This window comes from Dasypus novemcinctus, chromosome 1, assembly GCF_030445035.2.
Source record: "Dasypus novemcinctus isolate mDasNov1 chromosome 1, mDasNov1.1.hap2, whole genome shotgun sequence".
NCBI classification, from domain to species: Eukaryota; Metazoa; Chordata; class Mammalia; order Cingulata; family Dasypodidae; genus Dasypus; species Dasypus novemcinctus.
Genome location: NC_080673.1, coordinates 193223510 through 193242125, shown reverse-complemented (window position 1 = coordinate 193242125; position 18616 = coordinate 193223510). Strand labels below are relative to the sequence as shown.

At 40.1% G+C, this 18616-nt stretch overlaps 1 protein-coding gene across 1 annotated transcript in view; it reads right to left on the bottom strand.

Annotated features, from left to right (window-relative positions):
* TAPT1 (transmembrane anterior posterior transformation 1) overlaps positions 1-18616 on the bottom strand; it is a 73206-nt gene that overhangs the window by 42845 nt on the left and 11745 nt on the right. Inside the window, exons 2-3 of the mRNA XM_058300640.2 lie at positions 14775-14905; positions 2760-2878 (exon numbers count right to left, since the gene is read on the bottom strand). Of these exons, the coding sequence (XP_058156623.1) occupies positions 2760-2878; positions 14775-14905 (250 nt within the window). The remainder of the gene's footprint in view (positions 1-2759; positions 2879-14774; positions 14906-18616) is intronic.

The window sequence follows — 18616 nt, the reverse complement described above, 5'->3', positions numbered from 1 at the left end:
CTACATTTCATGATTTATATATATCATATGTATCATCTATTATGATATGTATTAGTGATACCATAAAATGTAATTTTTCTGTTGATCCAAATCTCAGAAATATTAATAGTAAGGATTGCTTTCCCAGGCAAGCTTAATGGTGCCTTTAATACAGTGATTCAGGCTGCCCTCTAGAGTCATTTTAGCGAAAAAACCTTGAAAATGGAAAGCACTTTGTTGTAAAATGTTATTAACTGAGATTGTAAATTTTTTAAAAGTCATATAAAAAGGTATTTACCTTTATTTTATGTGCTAAAAAGAAATCTTAAAACAGCCAAAGGAAGTTGCTTCCAGAGACCATCTTCCACTCATGAAAAGGCAAATGGGAACAGAGGATTTAAGATTCCCCAGCTCCCTCAAACACCTCTTTTAGTTTTCAGCAGCTACGTAGGTGGCCTACTTCCCCAAACGACAGGGGCACAGAACAAGGAACGTGAGTGCAGCACAGATCTAGATGGGGTGGGGCTTCAAAAAAGAAGCTAATAAAGAGACCCCTGGGGTATTGGCAAATCTCTAGTACCAGTTACTCAGTGCACACCTCTGCATACTGACCACACCTGAGGAAGGAATCCTAGTCCAGAAAAAAGAAATTTTTCAGGTTTAATATATCCTCTCAATGTTTTATCTCATTATGCCAACAGCCATACAGTCACAGGGAACCTGATATGTCTTGGAAAGTCTCTTACTTAAAGACAGCTAGCATAACCACTAAAAACTAAAAAGTAATCTAGCTCATAGTATAGATGTAACAATCCCTATAAAATATCAGGTCAGATGGTTTCACCTGACTTTATCCAAACTACCATGTATCTACTCTCTTTCTGTAGTCACACTTGAAGATTCATATTTAGCAATGTTTTATTAGATTTTACCTTGGTTTTCTGATGCAATGATTTCATTGAGTACCCAATAGTGATAAAACGGCAAACTATACTTAGGAATTGTTATTATTAAAGTAACATGCTACAATTGTCTTAAGAAGTTTGCTAATAAGAATAAAATTTTTTAAAAAAATTCTCCCAAAGGTATAAACAATGGACTTGAAGTATCATAAAGCTGATGGTTACATTCCTAAAAAGATCCTTCCATTTAATTAACATGTAATTAGTAAAAGATGTAGTATAATTCTCTCTTATTTTGAAAGGCAAGTAAGGTCATGGAACATAAAGTATAACATGTAATAAAGATGGGATTTGAATTCTTATCACTGTTTTACTCCACATAACCTTGCAAAGAAGAATTTTTTTTAATCTTTCAAAGTATGATAAATATGTTCAATACATTTGCCCCATTCCAACTAGAAGAGTTGCTTCCTTATCAGAATTGATTAAAGTTCATTTTTAAAGGGCATATATATGTTCTTTAGTGCCTATTAAATATTAGATATATACTACTTTTTTTTTTCCTTTAGGAGGTACTGAGTATTTACCTTGGGACCTCGTACCTGTGAAGCAGCTACACTGGCTCCCCTATTTGGTTTTTTTTTCTTTTCTATTTACTATTTTAAGAGACTCTTCCATGACTTCAGTCTTAAAAAAGATTAAAGAATTCTGTATGGAGACCATTATTTTGAAACTTAGTTTCCATGGTTAGAAATTATTGATAACAATTTTATTAATTATGTATTTTATGTGCCATGAAATGGTGACCTATTTTACAGTTAAATGAGGTTTCAGAAATTATTGTCCACTTCAACATCTTAAAACTTTTTCTGAACTATATTTAGAAAAGAGATGCATGCTGGGAATGTAACTTGGGCAACTAAGCTAAGAACTTAATAGTGAAGTTATAGTGGATTGCAGAGAGTGGAGACTTGTTGAAATAACTATACAAAGAAGAAAACTGTAAAGTCCAATTTCATTCTCACATTCAGACCAACAATGCATTAAGATTTGTATAAGCGTAACACATTCGCCTTATTGTTCCTAGCTTTGGTAGAAAGACAGAGAAGGGAACTAATATCTGTCCAGGTCTCCTATGACCAGGTACTATGCTGGGTACTCTTTTTGCCTCTCTCAATCTTTGTGGCAGAAGATGCAGGGCTCGCAATATGCCCTTAGAGATGTCAGGTTATTGCCCACAACTCACCAACAAACCAGTGTTGATGGGGCTGGGATTTCAACTGTCTGAGCCTTCCCACTTCAACCATAGTCTTCAAGGGATTTTCCACTCCTACACATCAAAAGAGGTCTTCAGGAAACTAAGGCTCCACAGGCCACTAAGATGGTGATTCTCAAATGGGTGAGAGGGAGGAATCCCTGTTGAAAGAGCTCCTTAGGAGATCCTGATACCTTCCACAGCACACCTCCCCGACCTGGAACCCAGTCCTCACCTAGGTACAGACGTCTAGCTGACCCCACAGGGAGTTAGGAAAGTGGCAATGCGACTCTCAGTCCTGGACCTTTTAACTCTACCACGCAGCTTCCTGCATTAGGAACATTATTAACATCATTTTATGGCTAAAGCAAAGTTTTGGTTCAAAACCATTCTGGGGAAAAATGTGCATGTAAAAAGTATAAATATTATAGAAATATTATATAATATCCACTAAAGGATAAACATTGTTAGTGTATGCATTAAGGGCCAAAGTGTGGATGAAACTATGAATCTTCTCTATTACTAAAAAACCTATCCAAGTAATCATTTAGTTTAATAAATACAAGTTGTAAAAATAATGAAATCGTTTAAACATTTAAAGTAATTAATGATCATAAACTTACCTTAAGCCATAGCAAGGCAAAGTGAAGAGCCTGAATAGCGCCAGGAAAACTCTTAAAGGAAGCAGGGTAAACACATACAGAAATGCATCCAGGCACAGAAAGATCCCAAAAATCATGAGCTGGATTTTAAAAGAAGGGGGGAAAAAGTAAAATAAATTTATTTATTTGAGGTCAAACACTCAAGGAATTTCTAAATTTCGTGGAAAATTCACTTCTCGTGATGTAGCTCTGGGAATAACAAATAGCTCTACTTGTGTACATTAACTTTGATGTAATGAAAGTCCTTTTTGGAAAGTACAAGTTTGTACTTCTTCCAGATTCTTTGGTTTACTAGGTAGAGAAGTCAATTACTCAAGAGACAAGCTGCCCTTGATTATGGCTATGAAATATCTGCTGTGGCTTTCTGGATACCTTCTCAAACTTTAAACGTATGGGCAGAAAACCTTTTGGGTACAATGTTTTAAATCTGATGTGACTCTTCATAATTTTGCTATTTCCTGTTTATCAGAATCCTTCACTGATGGAAAAGAATGGCAAATATACTGAGTGAAAATAGTTTTTTATGTAAAAATAAAGTAGTTATTAATTGTAATACAATTCTATATGCACTCAAATTTAGAAGATGACATTCTTAGTGTTTCTCTCTTACCCCCTTTCTTGAATACTTGCCACACCCTTCCCTGTGTTATTTTTGGTAGCATTATACATTTTTACCTATTAAATTTAGGACTATGTAAAAGCAGCACTTTGGCGGTCTGACATGTAAACTGTACCGTATATATGCTCTCACATATAACACTTTGTGTATCTTTAGTCAATAAATTGTCCTACATAAGTGTATTAAATAGCTAAAAAGCTACATCTGTAATTAGAAGGACAGATTTTATTAATTTTTGGCAGGAATGTCTCAAAAAATGTATTACTATATATACCATATTTCTTAATCACTATCTATAGACCTTGACAGCAACCGTCATCTCCACCGTTTTTTTTTTTTAACCATTTAGATTCATCATGAACAACAATGAATTGTTGTTCAATGCTAAACCACTTAGGACAAGTCACCAGCTGCAGGTGACACTTTTAAATATCTTCCTCAGGGAGATGTGGCTCAAGTGGTTGAGCCCCTGCTTCCCACATGGGAGGTCCTGGGTTTGGTCCCTGGTGCCTCCTAAAACCAAAAACAAACAACAAGCAAACAAACGAGGAAGAAAAACAACTCAGGGAAGCCGATGTGGCTCAGTGGTTGAGTGCCAGCTTCCTGTGTACAAGGTCTCGGGTTCAAGTCCCGGTCCTGGCACCTCAAAGAAAACAAAAACAACAAAAACTTCATCCCGTGATGGTCAGGTAAGTGTCAGTTGTCAGTATAGAGTCACAGTTTTACCAAAAAAAAAAAATAGGTTAAAGATTGAACAAGGTCTGAGTAGAGTTAATGGTCCTTATTTCTCCAATCCTTTAGAAGCCTTTCCCTGTTAGCTCATGGACTGTCGGTTAAGCTCTTAAGGCAGAGGCTGCCAGAAATCTGACCTTTCCAGAAGGTATTTGAGTGTGTACGCATAAGGAGACAGGCATGTGGAAGGAGAATATGGGGCTGACTTTTCCATGAGGTCACACTGAGGATAAACGCATTATTCATTCATTCAACATTTATTAAGCTATGAACATGGGCAATGTAACATGCTCAGCCCAGTGGCCAAAAAGTTGAACAGAAAACTGGGACATGGTTCCTGCCCTTAGTAAGCTTATTCATACTTTGCACTCAGAGACGCCAGCATGTAAATAAGGAAGGTCAATGCAGGGTTGTGGCTACCTGGAAGAGGGCAGACCCAAGAGAAAGAATGGCCAAGCCAACCTGGAATTCAGAAAAAGCTTCACTGAAGAGGAGACCCCTTAAAGGACATTTGAGATGATGAGGGCTATTTGTCCTGTGGAGAGGGTGTGGAGAGGGGTAGAGGGGATGAGGGCATGGGGATTGGGAGGAGGAAGTATGCATAAGACCACAGAGATATAATTTATAGACTAAAGCCTTCTCTTGAAAGAAAGATAAAAAGAGTCTGTATTAGTATGTTTTATTAGTATCGCTTACGATAAACGATTGTAAGGAAAATCTTCACATTTTAAAACTGTCACATAATCTGGGTGGGGAAGTGATACTCTCAGGCTGTATGCAGAGCCTCTAACTGGACCACCTGCAGCTGTCAAGACAATAGATATCAACATTAAGATGCAAGGAAAGCAAAGGGCTGCAATTCAAAGAAATTTAAACTGGGTGAAAATAAATCATTCATGTATGTGAGAACACTCATAAAAGAAAAACAACCCCTTTCAGGGGTTAGAAATGTGGAAACATGGATCACCTGCTGTACATGCTGTTCCATGCTACACTTTCTCATAAAAGGCATTATTTTAAATTCTTGACAAATAAAAATGAGAAATGTTTTTCAAGTGTAAACAAATGCAATCCTGAAAACCTTCATCCTTGAAGGAGGTAAAGAAACTAGTGTTGCGCAGAATGAACCTGGAGTTGTGTAAGGAAGGTGCTGGATGCCTGGCAAGCCTATCCCATTGAATTAACATGGCAGCCCAGGAATCTGGAGGAGTTTTGCAAAGAGTCTTCCACAGCCACATTCCAGGTGGGGTGGTAAGTGCTTACTACTTAATCCTCCTAACAGCCCTTTAAGGCCATTATTATTATCCCTGCCTGACACAGCTCTGAAGGCTGGAGACTGTGGGTCAGATGAAAGGAGCTGGCATTCAAGCTCAGGTCAGACACTGTCTCTTTGAAGCAGTCTGAGCAGAGCAAAAAGACCTCCCTCGTTATTTTTACTAGGCACAGAGGTTAAAGGCAATTTTCTTTATGCTAACTTGTCTTTTGCCAATTTACCTAATATCATAAAAAATACAATAGTAGGTATCTAGGGAATCAAACTCTTGAAAGGAATAAAATTTCCAAATACTTAAAAAATTTCCCCTTAAATATATAAGGTATGACTACAACATAATGAAACTGGTGCAATATGTTATTCTGTGTTTTCCTTTTGATAAACACAAAACCTCCTGCCTTCCTATTAATGCTTTTTGAATTTTTAAAATAAATAGAACATTGTGGCTAAAAATAAAGAGCACAGTGATTTTGGAATATGTCTCTTGGAATCACACAAACCATCTTTCTGAAAATTCTGAATACCATCTCCTACACCACTAATAAATACCACCCACAAGGAGAAATCACTGGTCTGGAGTGTTAGTTGGTAAGTAGGGGCAAAGAGGCTTAGAAAAGAAAGTTCTGGGTCTACTCCTATAAGGACAGAGAGTATATCTTGTTCGACTCTATTAGTAAGGACACCTTCCCCAAGGAATTCTTAATCTAGTGAGCAGGACAAGCACAAACTACGCAGCAAGTGGCGGAAGAGTGATGAGCTCTAGCAACATTGGTGACCACATTAGGCCACTCTGCAATGCGGGGGTGGTGAGGGGAGGCGACCCTGGAGAATGTGTGCATGGAGTGGGAGGAGCAAGACAGCAAAGGTCTTCCACAGACGAGACAAGAGGGGTATTAGAATTTGCCAGAAACAGTGAAGAAAGAATTCCAAATAAAAAGAAGAACATGCGTAAGTGAAACTAAGTAGACTGTGGGGCCAGAATATAATTATACGAGAAGGATATTAGTGATCTTCAGTTAATTGCTAAGGAACTCATAATTTTATCCTGTGTTCCAAATGTTCTCAACAAACCCATATGAATGTGATCCATTATCAGAATGTCAAGAGAAATGGATTATCACTTAGAAAGTTTACAAATGACTGGCTTTTACAGCAATTACTGCAGCTTCAAGTCACCCCTATATAAAGTCATTTTTATTCACCTGAATTCTAAAATTCATGCATCCAGGAAGCCTAAATTCTAGATGACCAATAACTTCAGCATTCCTATAAGCAACTGAATTCCATTAACTTATCTGATCTTCAGAACAACTCCAAGAGGCAAGGACTTATACTTGGTATTTTGAATGCAACAGGAAAGACTGAGGTCTCCTGCTGGGAGGTAGGAATGGCTCCGAAGGGTGGGTGTACCTCAGACACATCTGAGAGTCACACATGAAGGAACAGAGGTGCATCAGCTGCTCCAAGCCAAGTAGAGCCACTGTAGGCTGGGACCCTCCACCTAGGATCAGATCTAGTTTGTAGGGAGTGACAGCAGCATTACAGCAGGCTGATAGTAAGCAAAGCTGGCAGTGAAGGAGAGTATCAGTCTGAACGAGGGTTACAGTGGCCTGATGGGACAATGGCAAGAGAGAGGAAGAAAGAGATTTAAGATTATTTTCAAAGATAATGGGACAGAAATCAGAAATAAGTGACGATTAAAAAATATAAGCATAGTCCTGCAGTGGCAAGTTCATAAATTGCTTTTTAAACACATAATGGGGAAGTGGACTTGGCCCAATGGATAGGGCCTCTACCTACCACATGGGAGGTCTGTGGTTCAAACCCTGGACCTCCCTGACCCGTGTGCAGCTGGCCCACGCGCAGTACTGATGCACGCAAGAAGTGCCCTGCCACGCAAGGGCGTCCCCCGCATAGGGGAGCCCCACATGCAAGGAGTGCACCCCATAAGGAGAGCCGCCCAGCGCGAAAGAAAGTGCAGCCTGCCCAGGAACGGTGCCACACACACAGAGAGCTGACACAATAAGATGATGCAACAAAAAGAAGCACAGATTCCTGTGCCGCTGACAACAACAGAAGCGGACAAAGAAGAACACACAGCAAATGGACACAGAAAACAGACAACCGGGGGTGGGGGGGAAGGGGAGAGAAATAAATAAAAATTAATCTTTTAAAATAAAATAAACACATAATGAATGGGGGGAGAGCCCTGAGGTTTTGGGCTGGCTTGTCCTAGAAATATCTGATGGGTCCTCTACACCCAACAGGAGGCAGGGGCGTGCACAGGTGAAGGAAGCCCCAGTGGCCTGGGCCGCTCCCCATCACCTCCGGGGCCCGCTCCTGGAGGGTGCTGGTGCCGCTGCTGCCAAGCCGGCCCTGTCCTCGGGGAAAGTTAAGAAAGGCAAGGCGCTGCAGCACGACTGTGGAAGCTGCTGTCACCACCGCCACACGCAGGGCGACAAGCCTTGGTGAGAACAGGAGGCACACCACTCGAGGCTGCCAAGACACTGGGCCCCATGGAGCCCCTTGGCTTTCCTGCAGCTCGGCAGCCATGTGGTAGGAAAACCAAGCAAGGCTGTGCACAAACGGAGAGCTGTATCACAAGAAGAATTCAGAGGGATGTTTCTCTAAACAAGTGCTCACTAAATTGGAAACCGAGAAAGATGCCAGAGAAATCACTGCCATAAATACAGGTCTGAGTAAGCACTCTTATTAGTTTCACAAAGAAATCGCAGGACTAGCTTGCTGAAATAACAGTGAAACAATGACTGTTACTATATTTTCTTAACATCTACCCCACAGTGAGCAACAGTAAAAAGGCTTCATATGATATTTTGGTTAAGTTCATTATTTTGAAAAGAACTTTTTGGATGATTTTTCCTGAATGTTCTCTATACCTTTCTCCAACCCCTCAACTGTAGAACTAAGTTTTCTTTACTAGGTATGTAGAACCTCCCTTTCCATGAATCTTTCCAACTGTTGACTTGTTTCCTTGGTTCTTCTTAGGCAAATTCAGTCACAGAGTCATAGATCACTAGACCTCTGGAGATGACCTACTTCAACTTTCTAAATTTAAATGAAGAAAGTAAAGCCCAAAGGAGGTTAAAGGACTTGATCAGGCCACTCAGCTATTACTGGTGGACATGAAATGAGAAAGCTAAGGCTGTTAATGCTTGTTCCCAAATATATCCACTGTGTCATAGTAGCCTTTATCACTTCCAATAGTAATGATTGTCTATGTCTAAAAATAACAATATTCTGTACTTAATGTCCTTCAGGCTGACAATTATAAGGCTTATAAAAATTTGTTAGATTAAGACAACTAGGGAAGTGAACTTTGCCCAGTGGTTAGGGCGCCTGCCTACCACATGGAAGGCCCATGGTTCAAACCCCAGGCCTCCTTGACTCATGTGGCGCTGGCCCACGTACAGTGCTGATGCGTGCAAGGAGTGCCCTGCCATGCAGGGGTGACCCCGCATAGGGGAGCCCCACATGCAAGGAGTGTACCCCATAAGAAGAGCTGCCCAGTGTGAAAGAAAGTGCAGCCTGCCAGGAATGGTGCCGCACACACAGAGAGCTGATGCAGCAAGATGACGCTAAACAACAACAACAACAACAAAAAAACACAGATTCCCGTGTCGCTGACAACAACAGAAGCGGACAAAAAGAAGAATACGCAGCAAATGGACACAGAGAACAGACAACTGGGATGGGGGGGAGAGGAAGGGAGAGAAATAAATAAAATAAATCTTAACAAAAAAAGGACAACTAGGGAAGGGCAGGAAGAGATGAGAGGTGGGGGCGTATTTGGGACATGGAGCTGCCCTGGATGGCGCCTCGGGGGTGATCACCGGACATCTTGGATCCTCACAGGGCCCACTGGATGGAATAGAGGAGAGTATGGGCCATGATGTGAACCATTGTCTATGAGGTACAGAGGTGCCCAAAGATGTACTTACCAAATCCAATGGATGTGTCATGATGATGGGAACGAGTGTTGTTGGGGGGGGAGAGGGGGGGTGGGGGGGTGGGGTTGAATGGGACCTCACATATATATTTTTAATGTAATATTATTACAAAGTCAATAAAAAATAAATAAATAAAAAATAAAAAAAAAAAAAAAAGGGACAACTAAGTAGCTGGTAATATTAATTTCATTTAAGACTAAGCAGTTAATTTCAGTTTTCAGAAATGTGTTAAATACCTATACTGTATAAAATATGGTAACAGTGAAATAAAGGATTTCCAAAATGCACAGAATTACAAGATTAAGGAAAGTTTAAAACTATATTTTCATAGGGTTTGGTATCTGTAAGCTCCTACCTGAAATAAATACCTTTGTGAAAAATAAAAAAAAAATTTTTAATTTAAAAATTAAAAAATTTTTACTTTAGTTCTCTTTTCTGATAGCCAAGACAAAAAACAAAACAAAACAAAACAAAAAACACAAAAAAACAAAAACATATGTATAGTCACGGAAAAGAAAGTAGTTTTGATGAAAGGCTTAATATAATAACAATAATTGGACATGCAATTAACTCAGATATTTGTTAGATGTAAATAATCAATTGAAGATTTTAGTTTGTAGAAAGCCTATCGACATGGAAAAATCTTGACATCTACTTGCTTCTCTCATTGCCGATCCATGCTAAAAACTGCTATTTTACTTTTTCAGAAGCATAGCTCTGACGTGGCTAACCCAATAATTATTCCAAATCCTTTTCTCTCTTTGTTGGTAAAGTAAATATTCCCTGTTCTAGTCTCCAGTGTGGCTGGGGCAGATGAGGGGGGAGGAGGACTGTTATTCATTTTGGCCAATAAGACATAAGAGGAAGTATTTCAGGGTCTTCTAGGAAAGCTTTAAATTCTTTATTAAAAAAATACAGTAAAAAAGATAGCACTACCCGTCCCCCTTCTGATTATAAAGCAGATGTAAAGCCTGGGGTCTCAACTGTCATCTTTCTTTTAAAAGGCAACAAGCAAGAGAACCAAAAGTCAATATGGCAAGGATGGCAAAACAGAAACATAAAGAGGACTTGGGTCCACAATGGTTTCAATAATCTGCCAGAACAACTGAGACCTCCTACCCTCTGGACTTCTCACTAAAATACAGCCTCCTGCTTATTTAAACCACTGTTAGGTTTTCCTAAAAAAATAATAATAATACAACTTTAAAGGTTCACTCCCAAAGTCTAGAGTCCAAGCTCCTTAGCCCGACCACTGTAAGTTCTCTAACCTGGATCCAACCTATCCATCCGATGTGTATTTGCCATTCCTTATATGGCCCCAGCAATTTCCCACCTTTGGATCTACCTAGCATACCCATCACCACCTCCATGAACACACGCACATGCCTTACAATGCATGAACAAAACCCACTTCTTTTTCTCATTACTTGCCATTGCCGTCACAGATCTTTCCCTAATCCTCTTCCTCATACCTGTCTTCTAAGCAAATTTTCCCTTCTCTAAATTCTTGGTAGCATTTTATTTATACTTTTTAACGATACTTATACCTTTATATCCTCTATTATAATTACATACTTGATATCTCCACTAGGTCAAGATCTGGGTTATTTATTTCTGTACTTCCACACTGCAAAAGTGCTGGGAACATAGTAAAAGCACTCAAAACACAGACTGAGAAAATTTTATAATTAAGTGAATGAGTGCTCTGTATCTCTATAAATTAGCATTTAAATATAACAGGGGATTTTAGAAAATACTATGATGAGGATTCCTCTCCTAATTACTGCAGTTTGAGATTCACACAGATGAAAAAATTAGTCTTTGGACAAGAGATGATTTTGTAGAAGGACCAAGATAAACTGTTCCTATGGGATCAAAATGAGTACAGGTTTAGTACATGCTTCCACCAAAACATGAGCGGAAGGTGAAATCTTCCTGGAAGTCAATACGGGACTGCCACAATGGGGCAGGTGGAAGAAACACAAATATCTCATGACCTTGTAGAGGGCATATAATGCTAACATATTTAAAGTACTTATGACAGTGCCTGGCGCCTAACAATTATTAGATAAATGTTATTTGTTTTATTATTAATACAGAAATGGATGGCAGAAGTGGGACATAATTGGCCAAATTAAGGGGGGTATAATGAAGTGAGAAATTCCTCACCAGAAACTTCCTCTCTAGGAAACTGGGGACCCCTGTCTTGATTTCACCAATCATCTAGTTAAACTATCCCATCTCTTGTCAATACTGGGGCCTGGGACTCTAGGAGCCTTGGCAGAAAACGCCGGGGGGGGGGGGGGGGGGGGGGAGGGAGGGGAGTGTTATCTCTTTGGCCATCAGCTAAGAACAACACAGCCTTCCATATAGGCTCTTTCTGTCTGTGGTCAGCAATCTAACACTACTGAATTACAGATTTGTTTCTTGCCAGGTTAAAAAGACAAGTTTAGCAGCAAGGAAAGCAGGGACTTTAACAGCATCACATGAAATGAAACTAGGGCCTGGAGAACCCTGAAAATCAGGTCTCTCCCAATTACCTCCTGCAGTACATAGCTACCCCCACTTGCAAAGACTTCCACTGGAATGCAAGCTGGGGACAAGAAATCAGTCAGTTATGCCTCCTCACTTCAACTTTTAAAAATCTCTCTTGTTCTATCAAGCAAGGCATTCCCCTAATTTCCTGGCATGAAGGAAGAGGGGTTTGTGGTAGAAGAGAAGAAATGCCCTCCAAAAGTCAACAAAGCACACCAAAATTTTATAGCCACACATTAGAATGAGAACTGGAAATACCAATTTAAATATATAAGAAATTCAACTCTGTTAAATGTATTAAGATTTTACCCACTGACAAGATTAGACACAAATTCTGGAGTTTTTTTAACATTAGTAAACAGGTTCCGTAAGAGAGAGACACTGAGTTGACTTGTTCCTTGACTTTAAAGTACAAACATTAATTATGCATTTTATAGTATTTGTAATCATTGTAGAAGCAAAGTGCTCTTTAATTTTCAAGGTGAATTATCATAGCATTTACCAAAAAATGAGAAAAAAAATGAGTAAGGTATTCAAAAAGGAAACCAATAATAAAAAAAAAAATTAGAGTAATCTAGAGTCTTACAATAAAGTCCTACATGAAATGCTACTGGTATGAAATAAAAGCCTTAAAGATACAAGAGCATATTCATGCTGTTGAGAGAGATATTTAAGTCTCAACTGAAAGTGAAACCTAACTCTGCTTTGTTTCATGTCCTTAGTTTTGGATAGAAGGAGAAACTGTTCTAGACTGAAAAAAAAAAAGGACATTGTTTTTGTGCATTTTCAGCTATAAAATTTCTTAAGTGTTGTTCTGAGACACTAAATCAAATTTCCTAAATAGTCTCAAAGCCAAAAACGTCTCTCATGGGAAACAAACAGGATTAGAAAATTGCTGCAATTGTGTATGAGCAGTGTTAATTCGGCTTTTGTGACATCACCCATTTTACACACACAGAAATGAAACCAAAGTTTTATGGACCAAAACTTACCCCTCAGTAGAGTCAAGGCAAACTGAAACTTTTTCTATTCTTTTCTCAGAAAAAAAAAATGCTGATTACAACTCACCACATGGTTACTCAACCCATCAGCGGTCCTGTGATGGGCCCCAGTTTGAAAAACACAGGATTGTGCACAGGTCTCATCAAGACCTTTGGGCATTTCACCCAGAAATGTATACTCACAGTAGCAAACATGAAATGCCTACTAATTCCTGTAAGAAATCTACCCCAAAATGATGCTTCTCATTGCAGTGCTGCTATGGAAGAAGAGAGAAGAAAGTGTGCTGTGAACATGCCTCCGAGAGCTAACAGAATTAGGAGTGGATGCTGCCCCTGCTCATTATTTCTGCCACGGGAGAGGTAATAAAAGGGGTTAGACAGGTACCTTCCTACTTTGAAGCAGTCCCCTGGATGCAGCCATAAAATTTGGCTGCGGGTTTCAGGTATATTCCTGTGTCCTTCCCAGAGAGAAATGGGAATCTGGAATTCCTCAGACAAGTGGGGGAAAAAATTCCTTGGAGCAGTCTGCAACCAGGTGGGTGAAACTGGATGTGGCTGCTACTGTCCTGTACCACGGGCTGTCCCGTCCACTGATCGCTGCTGTGCCCTCTCACTTCCACCTCACTGCTTTAGTACTGGAGGAAAATGGTGAACTCTGAGAAGCTAAAAGTTTTTAAAGAAAGACCTTGATCAAAGGCAAAACACTTGTTCTTTCTTGAAACTATGCTTGTTCACTAGCTCTTTCAACCACTCCCCAATCCATAACTCCTAAAACATTAGCCTGAGACATCCCACCAGGAACCTATATAAAGCAACATTTCTGAAATTGTCAATATGCATCTGGATCTCTTCCTTGTCGTGAAATGATGAATTGTCAGGAAAAAAAAGGCAATCAAACTAGCTGGGTCCATACTTCTCATTGTCTACCATACCTCTTTTTATAACATAGACTAATAAGGTAAACCAACAAAAGTCTGCTGATATGCACTCAAATAAAAAGGATGACCTTAAGGAAATGATCAAAATATGACAAGTCTTATGTCACTATAAAAGTATGAAGATGTGAGGTTTCAATATAGCTTAACACTAAACTACTTCTTAATTCTTTCCTGCTTGCAAGAAATTTCAGAACTGTACAGACTCACCAACTTTACTCTAGCACTAGAGGAAAAAGCAGCTCTCCTCTCATGTCCAATTGGTCTTGACTGACTAGGACACAATCAAGGGAATAAGATATGTAAAGATTTACTATGTTTACCCTATAAGGTGATGCTTTCTCCAACGAAGGTTAAACAGAAACTGTCTTTTTCTTTGAAGAGACTGTCATTTACATTTTTAAATATTTGGGCTTTCTGAGAAACTGAAACCTTAAAAAAAGGGCTATTAAATAATTTATTGTACTGAATGGAAAAAAAGCTGGTTTCTAGTAAAACAAAATAAAACTGAAAGAGCACAGAAGTGGAGATTAATTCCTTGGAAAAAGTCATTTGGATGGAGTGTGAAGGGAAATATGATGTTTATTAAGTTAAGATTTTGATAAAATCTATTAATATTATATCACTGGATCTTTTTCCCATGAAAAATGCAACTTTTTTTTTTTGAGGTGCCAGGGATTGAACCTGGAACCTTGTACATGGGAAGCTGGCCTTCAAACCACTGAGCTACACCCACTCTCCTATAAAAATACAACTTTTAAAACACTTTTCCTATATGGGAATTCCTACTCCCCTAATATAGTAATTATTTCCAATATTCTGAAAACTCAACTCGAGCTTTCACAATTTTTTCCATAATTAATACTTTGACATAACTTTCAAAATCACGTCCAATAATGAAAGAAAATAGTACCTTTTCCAATTCTCTTGGTATTCGCAAACAAGTGTACACTCTTTCTCTTCTTTCTGTATACTTGGCCTCATTATGTTCAAGGAAGTACCCTCTTGTTAGTTCAGCACTGAGGAACCTCAACAATGAAAGCTCTACAGAAAAAGAAAACATAAAACAAAAAGAATAGTATTTATCAAGGAACTTACATGCTAGCTGAGATTTTAAGTATCACATATATAAAACAAAAAGAGAGCAAAATTATCTATAATTTTGTGCCTAGAACTGAACAGTCACACACAAAAAAGATCAGCAAACACTGTTGAAAAAATTATTATGCTGTGTAGTATTAACGCATGCCATAGGAATACAGAAGGGAATGATTATCCAAAGATGGATAGTGAGAGCAGCTTTTTCCAAGAGCCCAGACTGGGGTCTTGTAGGTGATATAGGACCTGAACTGAAGGATAGATGAAAGAAGGGAAAAAAAATAAATACCAAGAAGATGTAAGATTGACATGTTTATGTTAAGTCAAAAGGGAGTCAAATCACGTAACAGGTATTGCTTTAGTCCAAGAACTATCCTGGGTGCACTACATGGATATTTGTGCAACTTCTTCCTTCTCCTTAGTTCAGCCTCAGAAATGCTGCAAAAGTGCCTAAAGTCATTTCCCACATTAAGGCTTAACTACATGATGATAATCTTAACAGCTACACAGAGTAGAACCTCCACGAGATCCAAATAACCTCCCTTTCCTTGGCTCATTCCTTCTGCCCATTTGTTTCTCTGTACCTCCTAAGTAAATTCATCCACAGCATCGTGGACTATTAGACCTCAGGGAGAAGCTCAACCACATCTAAAGATGAGCAAGGAAAGCCAAAGGGGGTTAAATACTTTCCAATGGGCTACAAAATGGCAGACTTGCCATGAGAAACTAAGGTTGTCGATGCCTAACCTCAATTATTTTCAACGTGTTACACTTCCCTGACAGCCCGCCCTCAAGGAACTCTCCAGATTCTTCACTCCACACACACGTTCCTACTCTGACTCCCCAGTAGGCCCAACTCTCTTCCAAAGCTCAAGTACCAGAAAGTTTCAAACTTGCAGAGCAAAGATGCTCTGCATCAGCCTTGTGGCCCTTTAACCCAATGGAGTATTTGTGCCTCCTCCAAAGAATGACAGAGAGGGAAAGGTGATTTCATTTATGTGTATGTAATTAAGGAATTGCATCTTATATGAGTGCTAGGATCAAAAGATTGCATGTAAGGGGGAAATTATTTTTAATCAAAAATTACCCTTGAAAATCCTTTAGGAAGATACATTAGAAACAGACTTACTATCTCTCAACAGGTCCAAAACAACTTAATACCTCCAGCACTGGAACAAACTGCCATATCTTTAAGCAGCAGATCAAGTAGCTTGCTTTTTAAAACAAAACAAAACAAAATAAACACACATACACACACTAAAACAAAACAAAAAACAATTTCTTTAAATATCAGAATCATCTGCTGGAGAGTTAGTGATACCATAAAAGGTACCTGGGGAATGACAGAGACATGCGGGGAAAAAAAAAAAAATCCCCTGTCCTACCCTAGGCAGGGGCTGGCAGAATCATCAAATGTGCTATGGACACCAGGCTTTCTCTTTTCAGTACATGTACACTTTAGTCATGTGCTAAGTGTACACAAGATGTGAACTTTCTTTCAACAAATAGATTAAAAGGCATTTGTAGGGAAGCGGACTTGGCCCAGTGGATAGGGTGTCCGTGTACCACATGGGAGGTCCACGGTTCAAATCCCGGGCCTCCTTGACCCACGTGGAAATGTCCCACGCGCAGTGCTGATGCACGCGATGAGTGCCGTGCCACGCAGGGGTGTCCCCGGTGTAGGGAGCCCCATGTGCAAGGAGTGCACCCCGTAAGGAGAGCCGCCCAGCGAGAAAGAAAGTGCAGCCTGCCCAGGAATGGTGCCGCACACACGGAGAGCTGACACAACAAGATGACACAACAAAAAGAAACACAGATTCCCATGCTGCTGACAAAAGAAGAGGACAAAGAAGAATACGCAGCAAATGGACACAGAGAGCAGACAACGGGGGGTTGGGGGGGAGGGGAGAGAAATAAATCTTAAAAAAAATAAAGGCATTTGTATAACTAAATCCATGTAGGATAAAACTTTTAGTTAGGAACTTTCTAACCATTTCCAGGCTGGCTAGAACCAGAAGTTATTCTACTGGTTTTTTTTTTTTCGGTTTTGTGTGTGTGTGTTTGGGGGGGGGAGCTTTTGTGCTGCAAACAACAACAGTCAAAAGTAGTCAAGGTCAAAAATTATATTCAAACTCTGTTCAGTCAGTTTTCCAGTTAGAAAGGGAAAAATGTATTGGTTAGCTGGTGTTTATAAATATCAATTCTTCCACATAAAAACTGAGAAGCAACAGGACACTCAGAACAGATAAGACTTCACTCACAATTTCTCACTGACCCTCAGGGTCTCTGAATTGTGAACCTCAAAGGTCACTTAACCATAACCTCTGAGTATTCTCTGACCCTGGGGCTTCCCTGTCCTCCTACCACCTTGAACCCTGCTTTCTCGTCACTGGCTCTTTCTTGAACCACAGAATTTTCTGGCCTCAGTTTATTTGGCAGTTCCTCCTCCTCTACCAGACCCTTAGGTACTTACTGGTTCAGGGCTCTTTTTTTTTTTTTTTTAAAGATTTATTTATTTATTTAATTCCCCCCCTCCCCCGTTGTCTGTTCTCTGTGTCTATTTGCTGCGTCTTGTTTCTTTGTCCGCTTCTGTTGTCTTCAGCTGCTCGGGAAGTGTGGGCGGCGCCATTCCTGGGCAGGCTGCACTTTCTTTCGCGCTGGGTGGCTCTCCTTAAGGGGTGCACTCCTTGCGCGTGGGGCTCCCCTACGCAGGGGACACCCCTGCGTGGCACAGCACTCCTTGTGCGCATCAGCACTGCGCATGAGCCAGCTCCACACGGGTCAAGGAGGCCCGGGGTTTGAACCGCGGACCGCCCATGTGGTAGATGGACGCCCTAACCACTGGGCCAAGTCCGTTTCCCGGTTCAGGGCTCTTGTTCCTCTCTTCACTGCATCTCTCCAAGGGGTCCTCAGCCAACTTTTCTCTGTTTCTCTCTTTTCTTTTTGCCCTACACATATTCTTCTTAGATCCTCAAATCCATCCCTAAAGTTTAAGGCATTATCTAAATCCTAAGGTCACCACATCTTCAGCTCTGACTCCTCAGCCCTGGGCCCCTACTTCTAACAGCCTCCCAGTTCCACATGGATATCCCATAGATACCTTAAGACCTCTAAAACTGAACTCAGAATCTTCCCCACTAATTCTGCCTCTCTCGTGTAGACCTGATTTAGTTCATGGCACCACCAGGTACAGAGTTGCTGCTATGCTAGAAGCTCAAGGCCCATTTTGAAAATCATTGGTGATGCCAAATCCCTTACAACTTGGCCCTGGCTATGTTTTCACTCAGGCCACATACCTGCCTCCCCTGAATCCCTAGGTCACTGCTCTCTAGCTACACAACTTTCCATTTTTCCAAACATGCCAACTGGTTCATACTGTTTCCCTGACTCTAGAATTTCCATCCAGTTTTCCACACCACAACGTGCACAGATGTTACACCCTCTGGGAAGACTTCTCTAGGTTTCCCAGCAGAATTTGTTTCCAGTTGGCTCTCACAGCATTCACACTCACATATGCTTATCTGCACAGTATTATGTTCACATACTGTTTGGTTTCTCATTCACCTATGCATCCTTAGGGCCAAGACATAACAGGCACTCAATAAATGCCTGCTAAAAGGATTTATAAGAAAAAAAATGACAGAGAAGAGTGTGGCA